The sequence below is a fragment of the Athene noctua genome, chromosome 4 (assembly GCF_965140245.1).
Source record: "Athene noctua chromosome 4, bAthNoc1.hap1.1, whole genome shotgun sequence".
Taxonomy (NCBI): Eukaryota; Metazoa; Chordata; class Aves; order Strigiformes; family Strigidae; genus Athene; species Athene noctua.
In genome coordinates, this window is record NC_134040.1 from 26276895 (window position 1) to 26294256 (window position 17362).

Sequence of the window (17362 nt, forward strand, 5' to 3'; positions counted from 1 at the left end):
TCTTGCCCACAACAAAATTTCCCATGAGTCCAGGGAGAATTTTTCACCAGAAGTAGGATATTTGAGCAGGGCAGGACTGAGGAATGACACACTACTCTTCCAGCCATCCAGTTACATAGATGGCTTAAATTGCCTTTTAATTGGAGACTATGTAGTCTGATTTATATTTCTGCCACATTTCCTCGAAATTTCTGCACAAGAAGTAAAGGATGTGATAGCTTCTTAGCATGCTCTGTCACCTACATTCTCCCACCCGAATGACCAAGCTTTAAATAATGATTAATTACTAGCGTTTATATTCTTCAGGCAACCTATTTTCCTGCAGTAAGAAGCCAGCCAGGTGTCTCAGTGGTCATACAGAGGCCACTTCCCTAAAAATTACGCTGTTCTCTGATCTGTTCTAGGTCTCACAGTTCAGGCTAATCATTGACAGGGCTTTTACGATCACAAGCTTTTAGTGAAGCTTTGATAAGGCACTCCAGCAGTTCATGGCAAATGAAGACGGTCTGCAAGGCAGAGGCTCCAGTGAATGAATGGATTTTTTTCAGCGTCATTGCAAGAAATCTGACTTTTAACACTGGTGCTGTAAACCAGCATAATGTGTGGCCAACGACTGGAGAGATTTGTTGCTTTTTGGACATTAGTTTTCATAAGGATAGTTACTGGGCTTGCTGGAGAGGGAAGATCTGTGTGGAAAAAGGACACCCACTTCAGTCCCGTGAGTGAAACACAGATGTTTTTGTATGACACTTTCCCCAAAGAGTTTCTCTGGGGTGTAGGGACAGGGGCTTTCCAGGTGGAAGGCAGCTGGAGGAAGGATGGGAAAGGCTCCTCCATCTGGGACCGCTTCATCCACTCGGAGTTCAGGGATGCTGGCAGCACAGATGCCTCCAGTGACAGTTACACCTTGTTGGACAAAGATTTGTCTGCTCTGGATTTTTTGGGAGTTACTTTTTACCAGTTTTCAATTTCATGGTCAAGGCTTTTTCCTACTGGAGTGGTAGCAGCTCCCAATGAAAAAGGACTCCAGTATTATAACACCCTTATTGACTCTCTACTCTACAGAAATATTGACCCCATGGTTACACTGTACCACTGGGACCTGCCCTTAATGCTGCAAGAAAAATATGGGGGATGGAAAAACGAATCAGTAATTGATATCTTCAACGACTATGCCACCTTTTGCTTCCAGACCTTTGGGGACCGTGTTAAGTATTGGATTACAATCCACAATCCATATTTAGTTGCTTGGCATGGGTATGGCACAGGTATTCATGCTCCTGGAGAGAGAGGGAAAATAACAACCATCTACTCTGTAGGACACAATTTGATCAAGGTACAGTATAGTAAGATTTACAAACTGATCTTGAACCACCATGGGAAGTGATGGGAGGAATCAATCATGTAATCAATGTTTTAAAAAAAAATTAAGGAATGTGAAAACATCAAGAAATAACCCTTGGCTAAGGCATAATCATCCTCATGTTGATTTTATTGCTGTTGTCACAACAGCTGACTCAGTAATTACTTGTTTAAAGTGCTGGTTTATTATTTTATTTATATTGGGTTTTGCCTACAAGATCCAACTAGCCAGCTATTAAAGACCGTGATTTTTCCTTCTTTGTTCTTTTCACTTAGTTAAACACACTGACAGGACCATTCATTCAGCTCCACTGAGATGACTATTCTGTTAGTTTAAAATGAAATTTATTTGCATTTGCATATTGGATCAATTCTACTAGGAATAGAGAATGTATATATAAATATGATTAGTTCTAGCTTATTAAGATCATATTACAAAATGTTTATTGTTAACTAACAAGGGCTTAGGAGTAATCAGATGTCCTCTTCAGTATTTAAGAGTTTCAGAGTTACATTATTTCCATGATGTTTTCAGCATTTTAATTTTTATGTCAGTCTTATTTATCAGCTGTCTTTTACAAAATTACATATACAAAAAGCTTGATCCCATGATCAGTAGCTTCAACAGCTGCAATACTGGGTCCTAAGTTCGTGGTATTCTTTCTTCGGGAAGGACAAAAAGAAGTCTGAAATGGGTCATATTTTTAAAGGAAAAAGTGCAGATGTTGTTCCTGGTATTCTCAACAGCATTACAGAGCTTACAGCATTTCCTCTGATTATTAATTTCATTCTATGGAATAGCTAGTTCCTATGCATAGGAGCTTACATTTTTATTTTTTCTTGCTATAATTTAAAACAATTTCCAATAACAGCAGTTTAAGATAAGAATTAACAATATCAAAAAAACATTTTTTTCATCTATAGTGCTCAAAGTACTTTACAGAGCAGGTCACTATCCTGTCTCTGTTTGACAGAGCAGCTAGTATAATTTCCCCTGCTCAAACTATTCCTAGCTGTCACAAAGAGAATTTTTCTACTACCTACCATCCATTATAAGTGTAATTAACAAATAAATCTGAATGTATTTGTCCTACAGAAAGAAGTATGCATGTGGGAAAAAATTAATTGCCAGAGTAGTTAAAAATATTCTGCAACTGACCATATCCATTTCTTGTATTTGCTTCTGGGCTTGAACCTGCAGAACCTCCTTTTTCAGAAAATTAATGCTGCTGTCCGTAGAACTTTTACACAGAGATAAGTCATTGAGCAGCCTGAGTTACTGATTTCAGACTTCGCACAAGAATGATTTGTGAAATAGAGATTTGTGAAGCATCTCAAAGAGAACTGATGTGCAATCATTCTTTTTATTTTCAAGTGTTATATAAAATATATTTGATGTAATACATGTAAAAGATACAATGTAAGTTTGCAGCATTTCTTGTCTGCATTTCTGAGTGGCACAATCATAACTGGGGTACCAATTAGGCAGTCTCTGCATTTTCCCAGTGTAAAATCTGTGTAAACAGCACATAGGGAGCAATACCTCTGCTGAAGACTCAATTCCAGGAAGCCAAGCACATCTGGGTTTGATATACAAATTACTGACCTTAGTTCCTTGGTCTTTATTATTTAATTCTCAGACTTGATCTGATAGTTGGTTCTAGTTTTAAAGTCTGTGAATCTGAGTATAAAATAAATTACTTCAATGAAAGAGTTAATGAGACTTTCAGCAACACACAATCCATTAGCCAGTATTTTATTATTCTTGGGCAGAAATTATTTTCATGTTCTTTCTTACAGCCCCATGAACATTACCTAATGTATTAGAAGTTTTCTCCTGTGGCACTGTAAAATTTCTGAAGATTTTAGGTCTTCATGAAGAATCTCAAATTTCTAGCAATGTATTTGAGGAACTAGAGTTTGATGTTTGTGATTGGGGGTGGAATGGAGGACATGAGTCAACTCTTCTTATATATGTAAATATTTTTTTTTCCTAATGTAATTAAAGCCAGCCTTTCCATGGAAGTCGCAGGTGGTATTATAAGTTTCAAGCTAACTATCCAGAATCTTTGTTAAAGATTTTTTGGGGTATCTAAACGTTCAGGTTGTTTAGTACTGTTGACAATACCATATTAAGCAGGGTGCTTAGGAAATCCCTGTGGGGAAAGTAATCCACAGAAGAAGAACTCAACATTTCAATTAAAAAAACATATTTGCATGCTACTATGTATGCTATCCATACACAGAGTGTAATAATTGCTACTGATAATCTTAAAGGACCTGCATCTACTTCCATGGAAATGAATAGGAATTTGAAGTTTGACACTTACAAATTGCTAAGGGGTTTGCATGGATAAATCTTTATTCAATCATATGATCGTTACCACTAATATGAGGAGCATGTGGAATCTTATACCAAATGGAGAGTGGCTGTCAAAAGTGTATCTCCTTTCTTTATTAAAAGAGACTGTACTTCACAAAAGTAACATTGGAAAACAATTAATGATAACATGTAACTTGCCATGTGACATTTGAAAGCCACATCGAAGATACAAAAACTACGAGCTTGAGGCAGCTGTCATAGTAAGGCAGATAATAAAAAATCTGCACACAGAAAAATTAGATGGATTTCTCTGATTTAACAGTAAATAAATCTGACAAGGAGCAAGAAAATACAAAGCAGATGAATCATGGTGGCTGGAGCTAAATGCGATATGTACCTGATGTATTATTACCATTTTCTCTGGATCTAGTTACGTTCTTTTATACTTAGATTGAGGTTTGTAAAGATTACAAACTGCAGACCAAGCTGTCTTCTTTTCATCTGTATCACTGCCCTTCAGGCAGTGCCGCCTTTGCTACATAACAGGCAGAAAGAGGTGTTTTGGGGTTTTTTTCCTGTTAAAGATCATTCACACTCCTTTCCATCTGGCAGAAAAGCCCTGGAGAAAACTGTCAGAATAATATCTCCCTAAAAATTTTCTTCATGGACACACCTTCACATCACATGCTGGGAAAAGACAATAAATTCCCTTTCAAACACAGTGTCTCCATATAGATCCATCACAGATCAGGTTCATCTCTGTGCCCAGCTGTGCTACTCCCAGCTCTTTTGTAGCTCTCACTATGCCAGGATCTCTTTGAGGACACTGCTGCCTGTGGGATCTTTGGATAAGCATGTCCCACAGAAGTCCCACAATTCATTCTCCTGAAAAACAAATTTACACTGGATGAATGGGGAATAATTCGTGTCTCTATATCCAACCAGACATTTTCTTCCCTTCCTCCAAAGGGGCCTCCTTTCCTTAGGATCTAGAAAGATGAAGCTACACCAGTGCCCATATTTCTTACAGGAGAAGGTAAATCTGTCTCCATCAAGCACAGCTCTAGAGTGTACAATAGAATTGTCTATGCTTGTTAATATCTTTGCTGGAAAATTTTTCAAACAGTAGTAGCCATCAACGATGATGTAAAATTCAGCACAGATTCACAGTTTTTTGGATGATTTTTTGTTTTCAGGTTAGCTTTCTTTCACTTCCTGGAAATCATCAGGAAAAACACAATCCAAATACAAGATGCTTAGCATACAACAAATTTGATAGTAAAACCTCAGTCCTTCAAACTACCCTCTTAGAAATTTACTTGCCTACATCTCAAGAGCCCTTTGTTCCTCCACAAAGGATTGAGCTTCAGGGTCAGTTTGCAAAATAAGGTCTTTACCTCTACTGACTATGTGGCATCTTTACCACAGACCAGAAGAGCCTTGAACTGAAATACATTCTCCAAATAAGCCACACACACCTGTCCTTCTTCTAAAGTGATGTTTAACACCATGATCATCAGACTCTGTATTCTAGCTCTTCATGGTTTAAAAAATGAACATTTAAACACAAAGCCAGAATAGTTTTATTAACATTTTTTAAATTGCTTGACTTTAACATATCTTAAGAATTTGAAAGTATTGGTCTTTCAGTAGTAGACTCTTTGCATACATACATGCTAAATTACAGGATCAGAGTGTGAAGGAATATGAGAATATTTCAAGAAGAAAGGAGAATACTGTTGTCTTGAATTTATTGACTTGTCTACCCTTTTTACAGGGTTAATACTAACTGACTTAGCACTCTTTGTGACTTTCAAGTCTATGGAATAATTTCTATATTAATACCAGGAAAATATGCTGAAATTAATGCGTCATATGTATCTAGAATAAATACACAATATTGATCCTGCTTTCACTGTGTAGTTAGCCTTGACATTTGTCCTTGATCTAACAAGGAAAGTGAAAGATTAGGGATTAAACTCTAACTGAAAAAAAGATTAGCCAAGATTGACTTAAAATAGCCAAATTGATGTATGATACAGCTTTTAAATTGATGTTTGTTTCATATGTAGTCTTATAAAACAAACTATATTAATCAGTTTGTTCCATCAACAATAGTTTTCACTTAGCAAACACCTTCCATCTGAGAATGTTAAGCTGCTTTACAAATAATTAACAACTCAAAACAGAATTATAGGCAATCAAATGCTGTTGTCTCTACTACATCTGTAAAAACCCTCACTATAAAGACAAGTGACTTTTTTTTTTCAATAGAGTTAACCCAAGAGTGAGACATCAGTGACACATATGAATTTGTGTATGGGGATCCTATCTTGACTCATATTAAATGTACCTAATTGTATTTGAGGTCTACTCCTGTAGAACATACCTGTGGCTGTAGACAATGTTTTTAATAGTCATCTTCTAATCAACCTCTTGAAGGTGTGTATGAATACAATGAGCTGTCCCTGATTGTCTTTTACCTGTCAATATTGCATTCTGTTTAGTTGGTTTTTGGCAAAGCCATCTTTCTCCACTTCACCTAGAAATGTGTGATTGCTAAGACTGACCTGGTGCTGTTGTCATGCTACCTGGCACTGTGCATAATACAGCTGACTTCAGCAGAGTTTTTCTTGTTGAGCCGACACAACCATATACCTTTCATTAAACAGCAGTGTTAGTAGCCTGTGTCTGGGAAAAAAAAAATCCTAACCAGGTGAGAAATCACTAGAAGCAGAGAACAAAGCAAGCCTAGCCCCAGCACCCACCCTAGGCTAGACCTGTGGGAGAGGACAGTGAAGGTAAGCGAGGGGACGGCACTGGCTGCTTACATTTTCTTATGATGAGACTGTTAAGAAATCCATTTTATAATATTTTAACTGTATCTTGCAGTTTGCCTCACGAGTAAAATTTTGCTGACTTCCCTTTTCAGCTACCAAACCTGCATTTCAAAGGTTAATGTTACTTTATCAGTATTTTCAAAGACGGACCTTGAACAAATGTTACGAGCATGACCTTAGAAACCATAAACAACTGATACACAAAATTTCACAAACTGTAATTCTTTGGTACTCTATAGTTTAACCAAATATCTACCTGACATCAGGTCTTTTGTTTTTTCAAACTGTCAAGGCTGTGTGTTTCTAGATAAATTAACTGAAATTATTGTCAAAGGTAAGCAATGCTGTTTGGCTTGGTAATGATGTCAGTCTAACTCGGCACTCTATTTCACAATCCTTCTCCATGTTTTTTTCTGGGTGCAAACAGTTCTTTTCTTTCCAGCTTAAGAGTATAGAGCCACATGTCAGGGATATGTAAACCCTGAGTTACTTGACAACTCCTCAGCTGGTGGAGGTCAACTCCCCTCCCCTCCCCTGTGTAAGATCCTCTGGCATGATTCAGGCTGTGATCCAGAGTCACCCTTCTCTGACACCCTAGCTCTCTCCTTTTCCTATGGGACTCTGACAATGCTAGTGGTTCCTCAGTCTCACATATATTCCCTTTTTTGGTGTAAATTTTGATTGCTGCATTCTCTTACTTAAGTAATTAACATGACATTTGAAAGTAATTCTGGTGTGTGACAATGTTAAGCTTTCTAAAACATTATATTCAGAATTAAGATGTGATACAAGGTATGCTTTCATTGTCACTAACACAAACAGCAAAACTTCTGTCTGTTCTTGGGCAGGGAGTATTTGGCCAATTATGAGTACTGAAACATGCCACACCAAATAGATCTTATGAAATACTGCTGCCAAATTTCCTTTTAAAACCAAAGTGTTGCTGTCTACTTAAAATGAATAAGCTTCATTCTATGCTGCTGCATGTACTGCCAGAAAAAAATATTATAGCAGCTTCAAAGGAGAAATTAACTAAAATCTTGGATCAAAATGCTCATGCAGAACTGTGAAACTTGTCATTTGGGTTCAAAGTTTGCACCTGGGTCCTTTCACCAAGTTTTTACATTTAGGGACTGTGCAAGTATCAAAAGTTGAACACTTACTCATATGATTAGACAAATCAGATGCAGCTACCTGCCTGTCTAGCTGCTGACACACAGAGATTTATTAAGGAGTTATAATTTAAATGCTTTTTTCTCTCATCAGGCTCATGCAAAAGTTTGGCATAACTACAGAAAACACTTTAAACCATATCAGAAGGGGATGATGTCCATAGTATTGGGATCCCACTGGATTGAACCTAACAAATCAGAAGATGCTTTGGACATTTCTAAATGTCAGCAGTCAATGGACAGAGTACTTGGGTGGTTTGCTAAACCCATCCATGGAGACGGTGATTATCCAGAAGAACTGAAAAATGAATTCTCATTTTTGCCACGTTTTACTGAGGATGAAAAAAACTACATAAAGGGGACAGCTGACTTCTTTGCATTTTCCTTCGGTCCTAATAACTTTAAACCTCCAAACACCCTACCAAAAATGGGACAAAATTTGTCACTCAATTTGAGGGAAGTACTGAACTGGATTCAACTGGAATACAACAGTCCTCGAATCTTGATTGCAGAAAATGGCTGGTTCACTGACAGCCATGTGAAAACAGATGACACCACAGCCATCTACATGATGAAAAACTTCATTAATAAGGTTTTACAAGGTTTGTACACAAGTTGGTTGTTGGATTTTTGGAGAGCTTTTTAAGATCATTTTATATTTAGCTCTATAATAATTTAATCTTTTTTTTAAAGAGATAATGGCAACTAAGTTAATTATTAATTATTTATACTGCATGAGTACAAGTCATGGGTCGGGATCTACTGGTGCTAGGTGTTGTACAAACACAGAAAAAAACATAGTCCCTGTCCCAGAAAGCTAAAGTCCAACACATGCGTTGGATCTTAAAACTAAATAAGTACAAAACTGAGTCAGAAATTAATGAAAATACATCTGTTGATATCACTTTTCACTGCTGGCAGCCCAACTGTAAAACCTTTGTGCAGGAACATACCTTGACAGCAGGAAAATAAGCCCATGACTACAGACTGTCATTGCCATGCTGGGGTTTGTACTCCAATGTAAAATGCATGAAGAAAATCAGCAGAAGGGCAATCACTTTTCAGGATTATTTCATGCCAAACAGAGATAATATGTTTTAATAGCACATTTTTAATCTTGGTATTTGCCCTTCGTAAAGCCAGTGTACAGGGGTGCTCTCTCAAGGCAAAATACTTAATTTTGTATGAAATATAAATGGAGTTAGTACCTAAAGCTTCTGCACCACCAGTGTTTCTCTTCCCCCTCGCCCAGCCTGTAGGTTCAGTGCTGCGAGAGGGACAGCTGCTCGTCCCAAGAGCCATCCTCCCAGCAGGCTGCCCCACAGCTGATCCGTACTGCAGTGGTGGGGTGGCTTGGATCCCTTTACAAAAACCTTTCTTATCCTCAAAAACACAAGTAATCGTTTACTCTGACACCAAGTCAGGAAGTACTGTATCACCAACAAATGTAATTAAGCTCCAAACAGCGATCATCCAGATATATTTAAAGCTGGTTCAGATTGCAAACTTCACATAGTGCAGCTGTGCAATATGTCATGCCTTTTCCACATTTTGAGGAGGTTACATTCCAGTATTTGGTTTATGATATTTTAAATACCACAGACACACTAGGAAAGTATAGATGCAGGCCTGGATTTGGAGGTGTGAAACAGGTAGATTTCTGGACACATACATAAGAAAATCCATAGCGTGTTCTTTTTTTGAATCCTCTTCAGCAGACCTGGCTGTGATAACGGTCCATGAATTCACACTTCTGAAATACTTGGTCAATGTTCAGCCACTAACTACTTCTCAGGAATTGTCATCTACATTTTTACATATGCAGATACTTCAACCTCTACCTCAAAATGTTTCCAGCAAATTCAATTAGATCAAGTTAACTTCAAAACATCATTTATATAGGCCAAATTGTAATGCAGCTGTTAAGATAGCATGTAACAGGTGATAAGGTGCTATACTCCTGTATGTTTGTGTTCAAGAATGCTGTAAACTTTGCACTGTATGTCTGTAACTCACACCACTGTGAGTCATGAAAATATGTGATGTATAACATCACCATTGCAAAGAACTGACCTCAATTATGATACAAGGATGCAATTGAAACTACAGCTTCTTAGTGGCATGGATATGCCTGTCAATACTGAAACAACTGCTGCAGAAGGACTCCAAGCCTTCACCTATAGCAGACACAGAAATGCCTTGAGCTCTCTTTCCATGGATGTCCCCGCTAGCTCCTGACCTCTTCTACCTTCAGCCCCTTGTTCCTGCCCCCAGTCATACCCTTGGTTTTTAGGAGGATTTTCTCATCCCCACTCTAACGTTTAGTGAGGATCCTGACTTCTGTTTCTGCCCTCTCCTTTCACTGTCACTGCTGATAATGCTACAAACATACTCTCATGATGATCCACAGGATCTCTACCTATCACCTAAGCATTAATTCTTTTTACCACAAAATACACATAAAATAGAGCTTTTTTCCTCTACCCATTTAAACAGTCAGAAATTCTCATCTAGGCATGCACCATCTCGAGTACTACAGCTTCTTTTGCTCTGACAATTAAACTTACCCCTCCTCCATTCGGTATGATTCTAGAAAAAAAAATGTTTTCTCATTTACCACTTACACTGTCCCTGTATGTCTACTTCCATTTGTTCAAGCTTCCTCGTTGCAGACATGAAATACACATTTTTACTTGCAAGGTCCTTCTGGACTATCTCTTTATCCTCTACATCATTCTCCACCTCTGCATTTTGCCACTGATCTCTTCAGACATTTTTGTACTTTCTCTCATGGTTTCCCTAGTATTTGAAAGTTGCTTTTCTTGAAAATACATGCCATTGTGTTGCTTTGTTACATTCCCTCATCTCCTTACCAGTATTCTGGCCCTGTCTGTCAGCTTCTCATATACTTATATTCCTAAGCTCTTAGGATTTCTGGTTTCTTCATCCAGCAGTTAGCAAAATATCATGCTGGACTATGATAGTACTGCTGGGTACCTTATTACTCTGCTGCCCAAATACAAGTACTGTGCAAAACTGTCTCCTGCTGAAGTTGCAGCATAGTGTGACTAAGGTGAAGAAGTTCAGTGGAAATACAAAATTATGCAAAGTGAAGTGTCCTGAGAAAATAAGGCAAGGCAATTTTGGGTGAGAATAGAGCTTTAGATCCGAATACTTCATTTTTATTCCTTGGCTTACTCTCAGTGGACTACAGGTAAAAGGCAGCTGTCCATCTGTGTTAAAATCCTCGGTAACCCCACTTGGTCACTGCTTTGTGCTTTATAAGCTACCCTATTATAAGGGTAACATGAGGAGTTATCCTGCGTTATTTCCTAGTTTATAACTGGTGTCAGGCAGCTAACATGACTGAACCATGGAGTTTGGACTTTTTCTTCCAGGCTACCAGCTGGCGCACACTGTAAGTGGGTAACGAACATTGTTGTTAGTTGGTGTCCAGCAAGAAGCTGCTTTAGAAGTTCTACTGCCCTTCCTGGTGAATCATGTTCCACATCTGAGAAAGCAGTCACTTTGTCATTTTTCTCATATATTATGTGTAAAAGGTGATAAGTAAATTCCTTTGCAAGGTGGAGGGACATTAAGATTGCCTGAAGAAACACACTTGTGGCTGCGCCCATTCTCTGAATAAATCAAGCACGTCAGTCTCTGGATTGATCAACCCAGCTTCCTCTAAAGTCATTACCAACACATTTCTTTTACAATTTAGAAACTGAATAGAAATTCCTAAATGTTAGAGCTTGCAGAGATCTTTCAAATAAAGGTTGAGAGTTTTAGCTTCATGACAAAGTCACAAACTAGATCAACTTTTGCACCCTTAATTTTTAGTCACGATTCTCTAATTTTATTGGTATATTACTTTTAAATTGCATTTGATGATTTACAAGTTCGATGTGGCACAATGTTTCATGTTTGCTTAGAGCAGAAATAAAGCATCCTACAGTAATTTAATTTCTTAAGGAACTAGTGATGTACATTTTTTTTAATTAATAAAGACTAAGATATGTCTGTCACAATTTTGCAATGAATTACAATGGGCCAATAACCCTACTGAGTGTTGAGAAAACCCTGAAGATTTTCAAAATGAATAGGCCTTTCTCATAGACAACCCTTATATATGTTAGAGTCCTAAATATAAGACTCATAGATGTTGCTTTCTCTTATGCAGCTATTAAATACGACAACATAGATGTGTTTGGTTACGCAGCCTGGTCACTCCTTGATGGCTTTGAATGGCAGCATGCTTACAACATCAGGCGTGGATTATTTTATGTAGATTTCAGAAGTGAAAAAAAGGAAAGGATTCCCAAGTCATCTGCACTTTATTATAAACAAATCATACGAGAAAATGGCTTCTTCCCAAAGGAGTCTACCCCAAGCTTGCAAGCTCAGTTCTCCTGTGACTTCTCCTGGGGTATCACTGAATCTGTTCTCAAGGTAAGTGTAAAATACTGGGGAGACTGCTGGAGGCAGAGCAATCAGCAACTACTTTGTGAATAAATGACTATGTATGGCACCTTGCATTCAGGAATCTCATTGCATACTGCAAACAGAAATTAAACCTAGCCATAATTGCCTAAGTTCAGTTTTATGTACTTTACAGGCTTTTGGGTGAGCTAGTCAGAGAGTGCTGGTGTGTTCCTGCAGCAGCAGACCCCGCTGCAGGAGCCCTTCCAAGGCTGGCCCATCCTTCGCCTTCCCTCTGCTTGCATCTCCACAGGACAGATATGATCAGGACATTTCAGACTAAGAAGTTGACCCCAACCAATTGTTCCTGGTTTATTTTTAAACCAAGAGAGTTTCCCAATCCAGTTCACAGTGTGGCCATTGGGATGCCTGTGACAGCGCAACAGAGAGGGTGGCACAGGGTGGTTATGCTGGTGGCAGCAGAGCTACCTGCAGTCTCAAGGTCTCATCTAAAGCTACTGAACAAGGCAGAAGAAGATTCCTGGGTTGAGCCTGGCTCTAAGTGCCACTTAGACAAGCAGATAAAAAGCCATTCTTTAAAAAAACCTTATACCACAGGCAAAGATAACCAACATCAGAACATGCAACTTCTACCGTCTGAGCTCACATTTGAAAGCAGATCACACCACCTTTTTTCCAAACTAGTTCCTACAGTATTTATTTCTACTTTAAATTTAGTAGATAAGCTAATCATATATATGGCCAGTATTGGGATACTCTTTTTGTCATCACATACAGAAAGATGGTCCAATGACCAACATCAGCCTCAAAAAATAACAAAACACCATAATCTATTCACTGACAACCATACGAAAAAAAGTAAAGCTTTGATGTATTTTGTTAATATACAGCATTTTCTTAAATCAGATTTAATCTAAATATTTTAAACTTCACTATATTGTATTTAAAATCCTACAAAAAATATTTTTAAAAAATGGAATAGAAAGTGCTACACAGAACCTTGTTAACTAGTAGAGATAGTAAAGATATAACTAAATGCTACAAGTTGTTTGTGTCACATATTTGCATAGGCAAAAGGACTACCAGTAAAACCAGGGAACACTATGCCACAGTTTCACAAGGTTGATCTCAACAGCAGTGCCAAAATAATCCGTGCCTGCCTTGTATATGCCCTGGTGCTTGTTCTTACCACCCCACTTTCCTGCCAGCTGCCTGAGAACTGCTGTTTGCACAACCACGGAGTGAACTCAGTCAGGGAGATTTATCTGTGTGAAAATATATGTTGTGTAGGCAGGGCAAATGCCAAGGTGTAGCTGAGTAGAAAGAATGCAATTTTAATGTTTCCTGTAAATAAAAGGAACAGAAAAGGTAAGACGACCACTAGCACAGTCAAAGCCCATATAGGTGAGTTGGCTATCCCCTTCCCCTTGGAGCATCTAAGCAGGACCTTCTGACATCCAGCACTAATCCTACAGCCAAACACAAGCAGAAATGCAGACTATGAGCAGGCATTCATCTAATTAAACCCCATTGTAACATACCATTTTTATTTTCACAGGCAGAATCCATGGCTTCCTCACCACAGTTTTGTGATTCCAGCCTGTACCTCTGGAATGTCACAGGAGATGGGCTCCTGCACAAAGTTAAAGGAGTGAAGCTAAAAACGCGACCAGCACAGTGCACGGATTTTGTCAGTATTAAAAAGCAACTCGACCTCCTGGAAAAAATGAAAGTCACCCATTACAGATTTGCTCTTGACTGGTCACTGATTTTACCCAATGGAGATTTGTCAGTGGTCAACAGGCAAGTTCTTAGGTATTACAGATGCGTGATTAGCGAAGTATTGAAACTCAATGTTCAATCCATGGTCACCTTATATTATCCAACTCACGCCTACCTGGGCCTGCCAGGTCCTTTGCTGCAGACAGGAGGATGGTTGAACCAGTCTACTGCCTACGCTTTTCAGGACTATGCAGCTTTATGTTTTCGGGAACTTGGTGATTTGGTAAAACTTTGGATTACAATAAATGAGCCTAACCGGCTAAGCAATGTCTACAATAGGAGCAGCAATGATACATATCGGGCAGCACACAATTTATTAATAGCACATGCCATGGCCTGGAGAATATATGATGAGCAGTACCGGTCCTTTCAATATGGAAAAGTGTCCCTGTCCCTGCATTCAGACTGGGCTGAACCTGCCAACCCCTACTTTGAATCTCATTCAAAAGCTGCCAACAGGTTTCTTCAGTTTGAAATAGGCTGGTTTGCTGATCCCATATTTAAGACTGGGGACTATCCAGCTACTATGAGGGAATACATCGGCTTTAAACACAGAACAGGCCTCTCGTATTCTTTGTTGCCATCTTTCACAAGTGAGGAAAAGCAGCTCATCAAAGGTGCAGCTGATTTTTATGCACTGAACCATTTCACCACCAGATTTGTGATTCATGAACCTCAGAATGGGAGCCAGTATGAATTTGATCGTGACATCCAATTTCTGCAGGATATCACCTGCCTGAGCTCCCCTTCTCGTTTGGCAGTGGTGCCCTGGGGGGTGCGCAAAATTCTCAGGTGGATTAAAAAAAACTATGGTGACATTGATATTTACATCACAGCAAATGGAATAGATGACCAGTCCTTAGATAATGATGAACTTCGAAATTATTACTTGGGAAAATATCTACAAGAGGTTTTAAAAGGTGAGTATATGATAGATTCAAGTTCCTCAGGGCCATTTCTGCAGCACAGACTCAGGCATTCCTTAAACAAGCACTGAAGACTTGCCCCAGACAGAGCAAGCAGCTCTGGTCAAGAAGCAGTACCCGGCCATCAGCATTCATCCCCCTGAGGGGCCTGATTCTGCAGTCACACTCAGGGCAAATACAGCATAAAGCAATGGCACCAAGCCCCTCATGTGAAATGCAGCCACAGCTGCTTCCAGTTTCAACCATGTGAGAAGCCATCTGGGCATGTATATACAGCAGATTAGTTACTCAGAAGCTAGTAGGGGGCACTTCAGACAGACAACTCCCAAGATACAACCCTAATTTCTGCTCTACAAAGAAAGGCAGGAGCCTCCTTACTTGCTTGCTGAGCTAGGGTCACTGGTCAGGAAAGCACAAGCAAGTCCAAGGAGACCCGGAGGGACATACAGAAGTACAACAGGTCACCAGATTTTTAAGGAGTTGCTGTTGGAGAGAGTCAAACTCTAGTTCCTGTTCCACTACTTGTTTTCTCCTGAGCACCTACAGAAATCTAGTTCTTCACTTTAGAGAAAAATTATTAACAATCATGGAGGTACTGGACAAAAAAGTTCAAGACAATGATCTACAGCAATAGCTTGTTGTATAATAAATATTGTGGGTACCTCACCCCTCCCATCCCTCTTCCTTCAACCAAACATTAAAAGGAAAGCAGTGAGCCACAGGACACCAGAAAGGCCTCAGTATCTGAACCATACAGCCATAACAAGACATACAATACATCCCTGCACTCATTATTCCCTATTGTGAACACTAGTGTGTTCCCTGACAGGAACATGGGGTGTCTAAAAGCCCTTCTGAGGCACCTGTCCTCAAACACAGTCTATGTATTCTGGCTTCTCCTCTCTAGGAGCTAGCTATGTAAAAAACAAGACAGATCTTATTCATGGCTAAGCAGGGCTCCAGATTACTTTTAGACACCAACAAGAAACAGGGTATTCCTTCTCCAAGGCTTAGCTCTTTCTCAATTACTGTAGGACTGATGCTTTGAGGCAAGCTTTGTGGAGAAATCCCCTTGCACCCTGGCCGGAGTAAACATACCTGCTTTATAACTCTATTCGAGTTGTAGAGTCTTTTTTTCCATGAATCAGGACTAGTGAGCATTTGCCAACTTATTTTCCACACTAATTTCACACTGCAAACAAAGGAACAGTAAGTTACTAAAGACAGTAAGTTATTAAAGGAAATGGCTGTTTGAAGGGCACTTCATCATAGTATTCCCATTTTAGTTTTCAGATAGCATGACACTTTATAGTACTCACAAAAAGATCCCAACTGACAATGTTCTTGCTTAATCTGGATTACATCCCAATTATGGTCTCTGCTTACACATGATTTGGAGAGATGTTTACTCACCAAGGTCTGCTATTTATGATTTCATTCAAGTATTTTCACCCAACACTTGGTGGGTGACATAGAGTCATGTGCTGCAGGGCTGAGCAGCTGGGTTTGGAGCAGGGCAGTAATTTTCAGAAAACTCCTCTCATGACACAGATGGGCAGCTGTTCCCCTTGAGTCATTGCAGCTGGGTTCAGTAAAAAGCAGCATCTGGCTTTTCCCAGAAAAGCAAGCTCTCAGCTCTAACTCTGTTCAAATCCAGATTTCACAGAGTAGGTCCAGAAAATTCCCAAATTCTACTTTTTTTTTTTGAACAATGAGGCACTGTTTCTACTTAAGTAAGACAGAAGCAGTAAATGTAAGGAAATATTTTATGATACAACTACAGTTTTTTAATTGATTGATTCATCATTTGAAATCTGAACTCATTACCTGAAAGTTTGCAGGTCATACAAGGTTTTATTAATACTTGGTTTTGATTTTCTTTTCCCTTCTCAGCATACTACATTGATAAAGTCAAGATTAAAGGCTACTATGCATTTAAACTGACTGAAGAGAAATCTAAACCCAGATTTGGATTCTTCACTTCGGATTCAAAAGGAAAGCCTTCAGTAAAATTTTACAATAACCTGATAAGCAACAACGGCTTTCCTGCTGACTATTCAGTCTGTGGTCCCTCCAACCAAGAAAAGCAGTGTAGTTTCTGTTTGTTTATTTCTCAAAAGAAGCCGCTAATATTCTTTGCCTGCTGCCTTTTCTCTACCCTTATCTTACTTTTAACTATTATTGTTTTTCACAAAAGAAAAAGAAGAAAACGTTTTAAGGCAAAAAGCATCCAGTGCATCTGTGTTTCATTTTAAGACAGGGGTACAAGCCCACTTTCAGTGAGATCCATCCCTATTTGCATTCTACAGAGGATGATGCAGATCAGACAACAGTAGAAAAGCACTACGTGAGTCACTCCAATCATAACACACCAAGCATTTCATTTGCAAACGGAAAGTAATCATATGCACAGGAAGAAGAGCTATGACGACATTTGTTTCTGCTAAAATTACTTTTATCAACCTGCTGTATGCAGAAGATAAATCCATCTATTTAAAAAAAAAAAAAAAAGAA

At 38.9% G+C, this 17362-nt stretch overlaps 1 protein-coding gene across 1 annotated transcript; it reads left to right on the forward strand.

Annotated features, from left to right (window-relative positions):
• Positions 1–598: 598 nt before the first annotated feature.
• KLB (klotho beta) lies at positions 599–17103 on the forward strand. The gene is made up of 5 exons (XM_074903805.1): positions 599–1336; positions 7792–8299; positions 11881–12149; positions 13699–14842; positions 16742–17103. The coding sequence occupies exons 1-5, from the start codon at positions 599–601 to the stop codon at positions 17101–17103; spliced, it is 3021 nt and encodes a 1006-aa protein (XP_074759906.1).
• The last annotated feature ends 259 nt before the right edge of the window (positions 17104–17362 follow it).

Excerpts from the sequence above, each read along its gene's own strand:
- KLB (XM_074903805.1), top strand. The coding sequence starts at position 599 with ATGTGTGGCCAACGACTGGAGAGATTTGTTGCTTTTTGGACATTAGTT. Across the intron at positions 8,300-11,880 it reads CATTAATAAGGTTTTACAAG|CTATTAAATACGACAACATA; the intron begins GTTTGTACACAA and ends TCTCTTATGCAG. Across the intron at positions 14,843-16,741 it reads TCTACAAGAGGTTTTAAAAG|CATACTACATTGATAAAGTC; the intron begins GTGAGTATATGA and ends TTCCCTTCTCAG.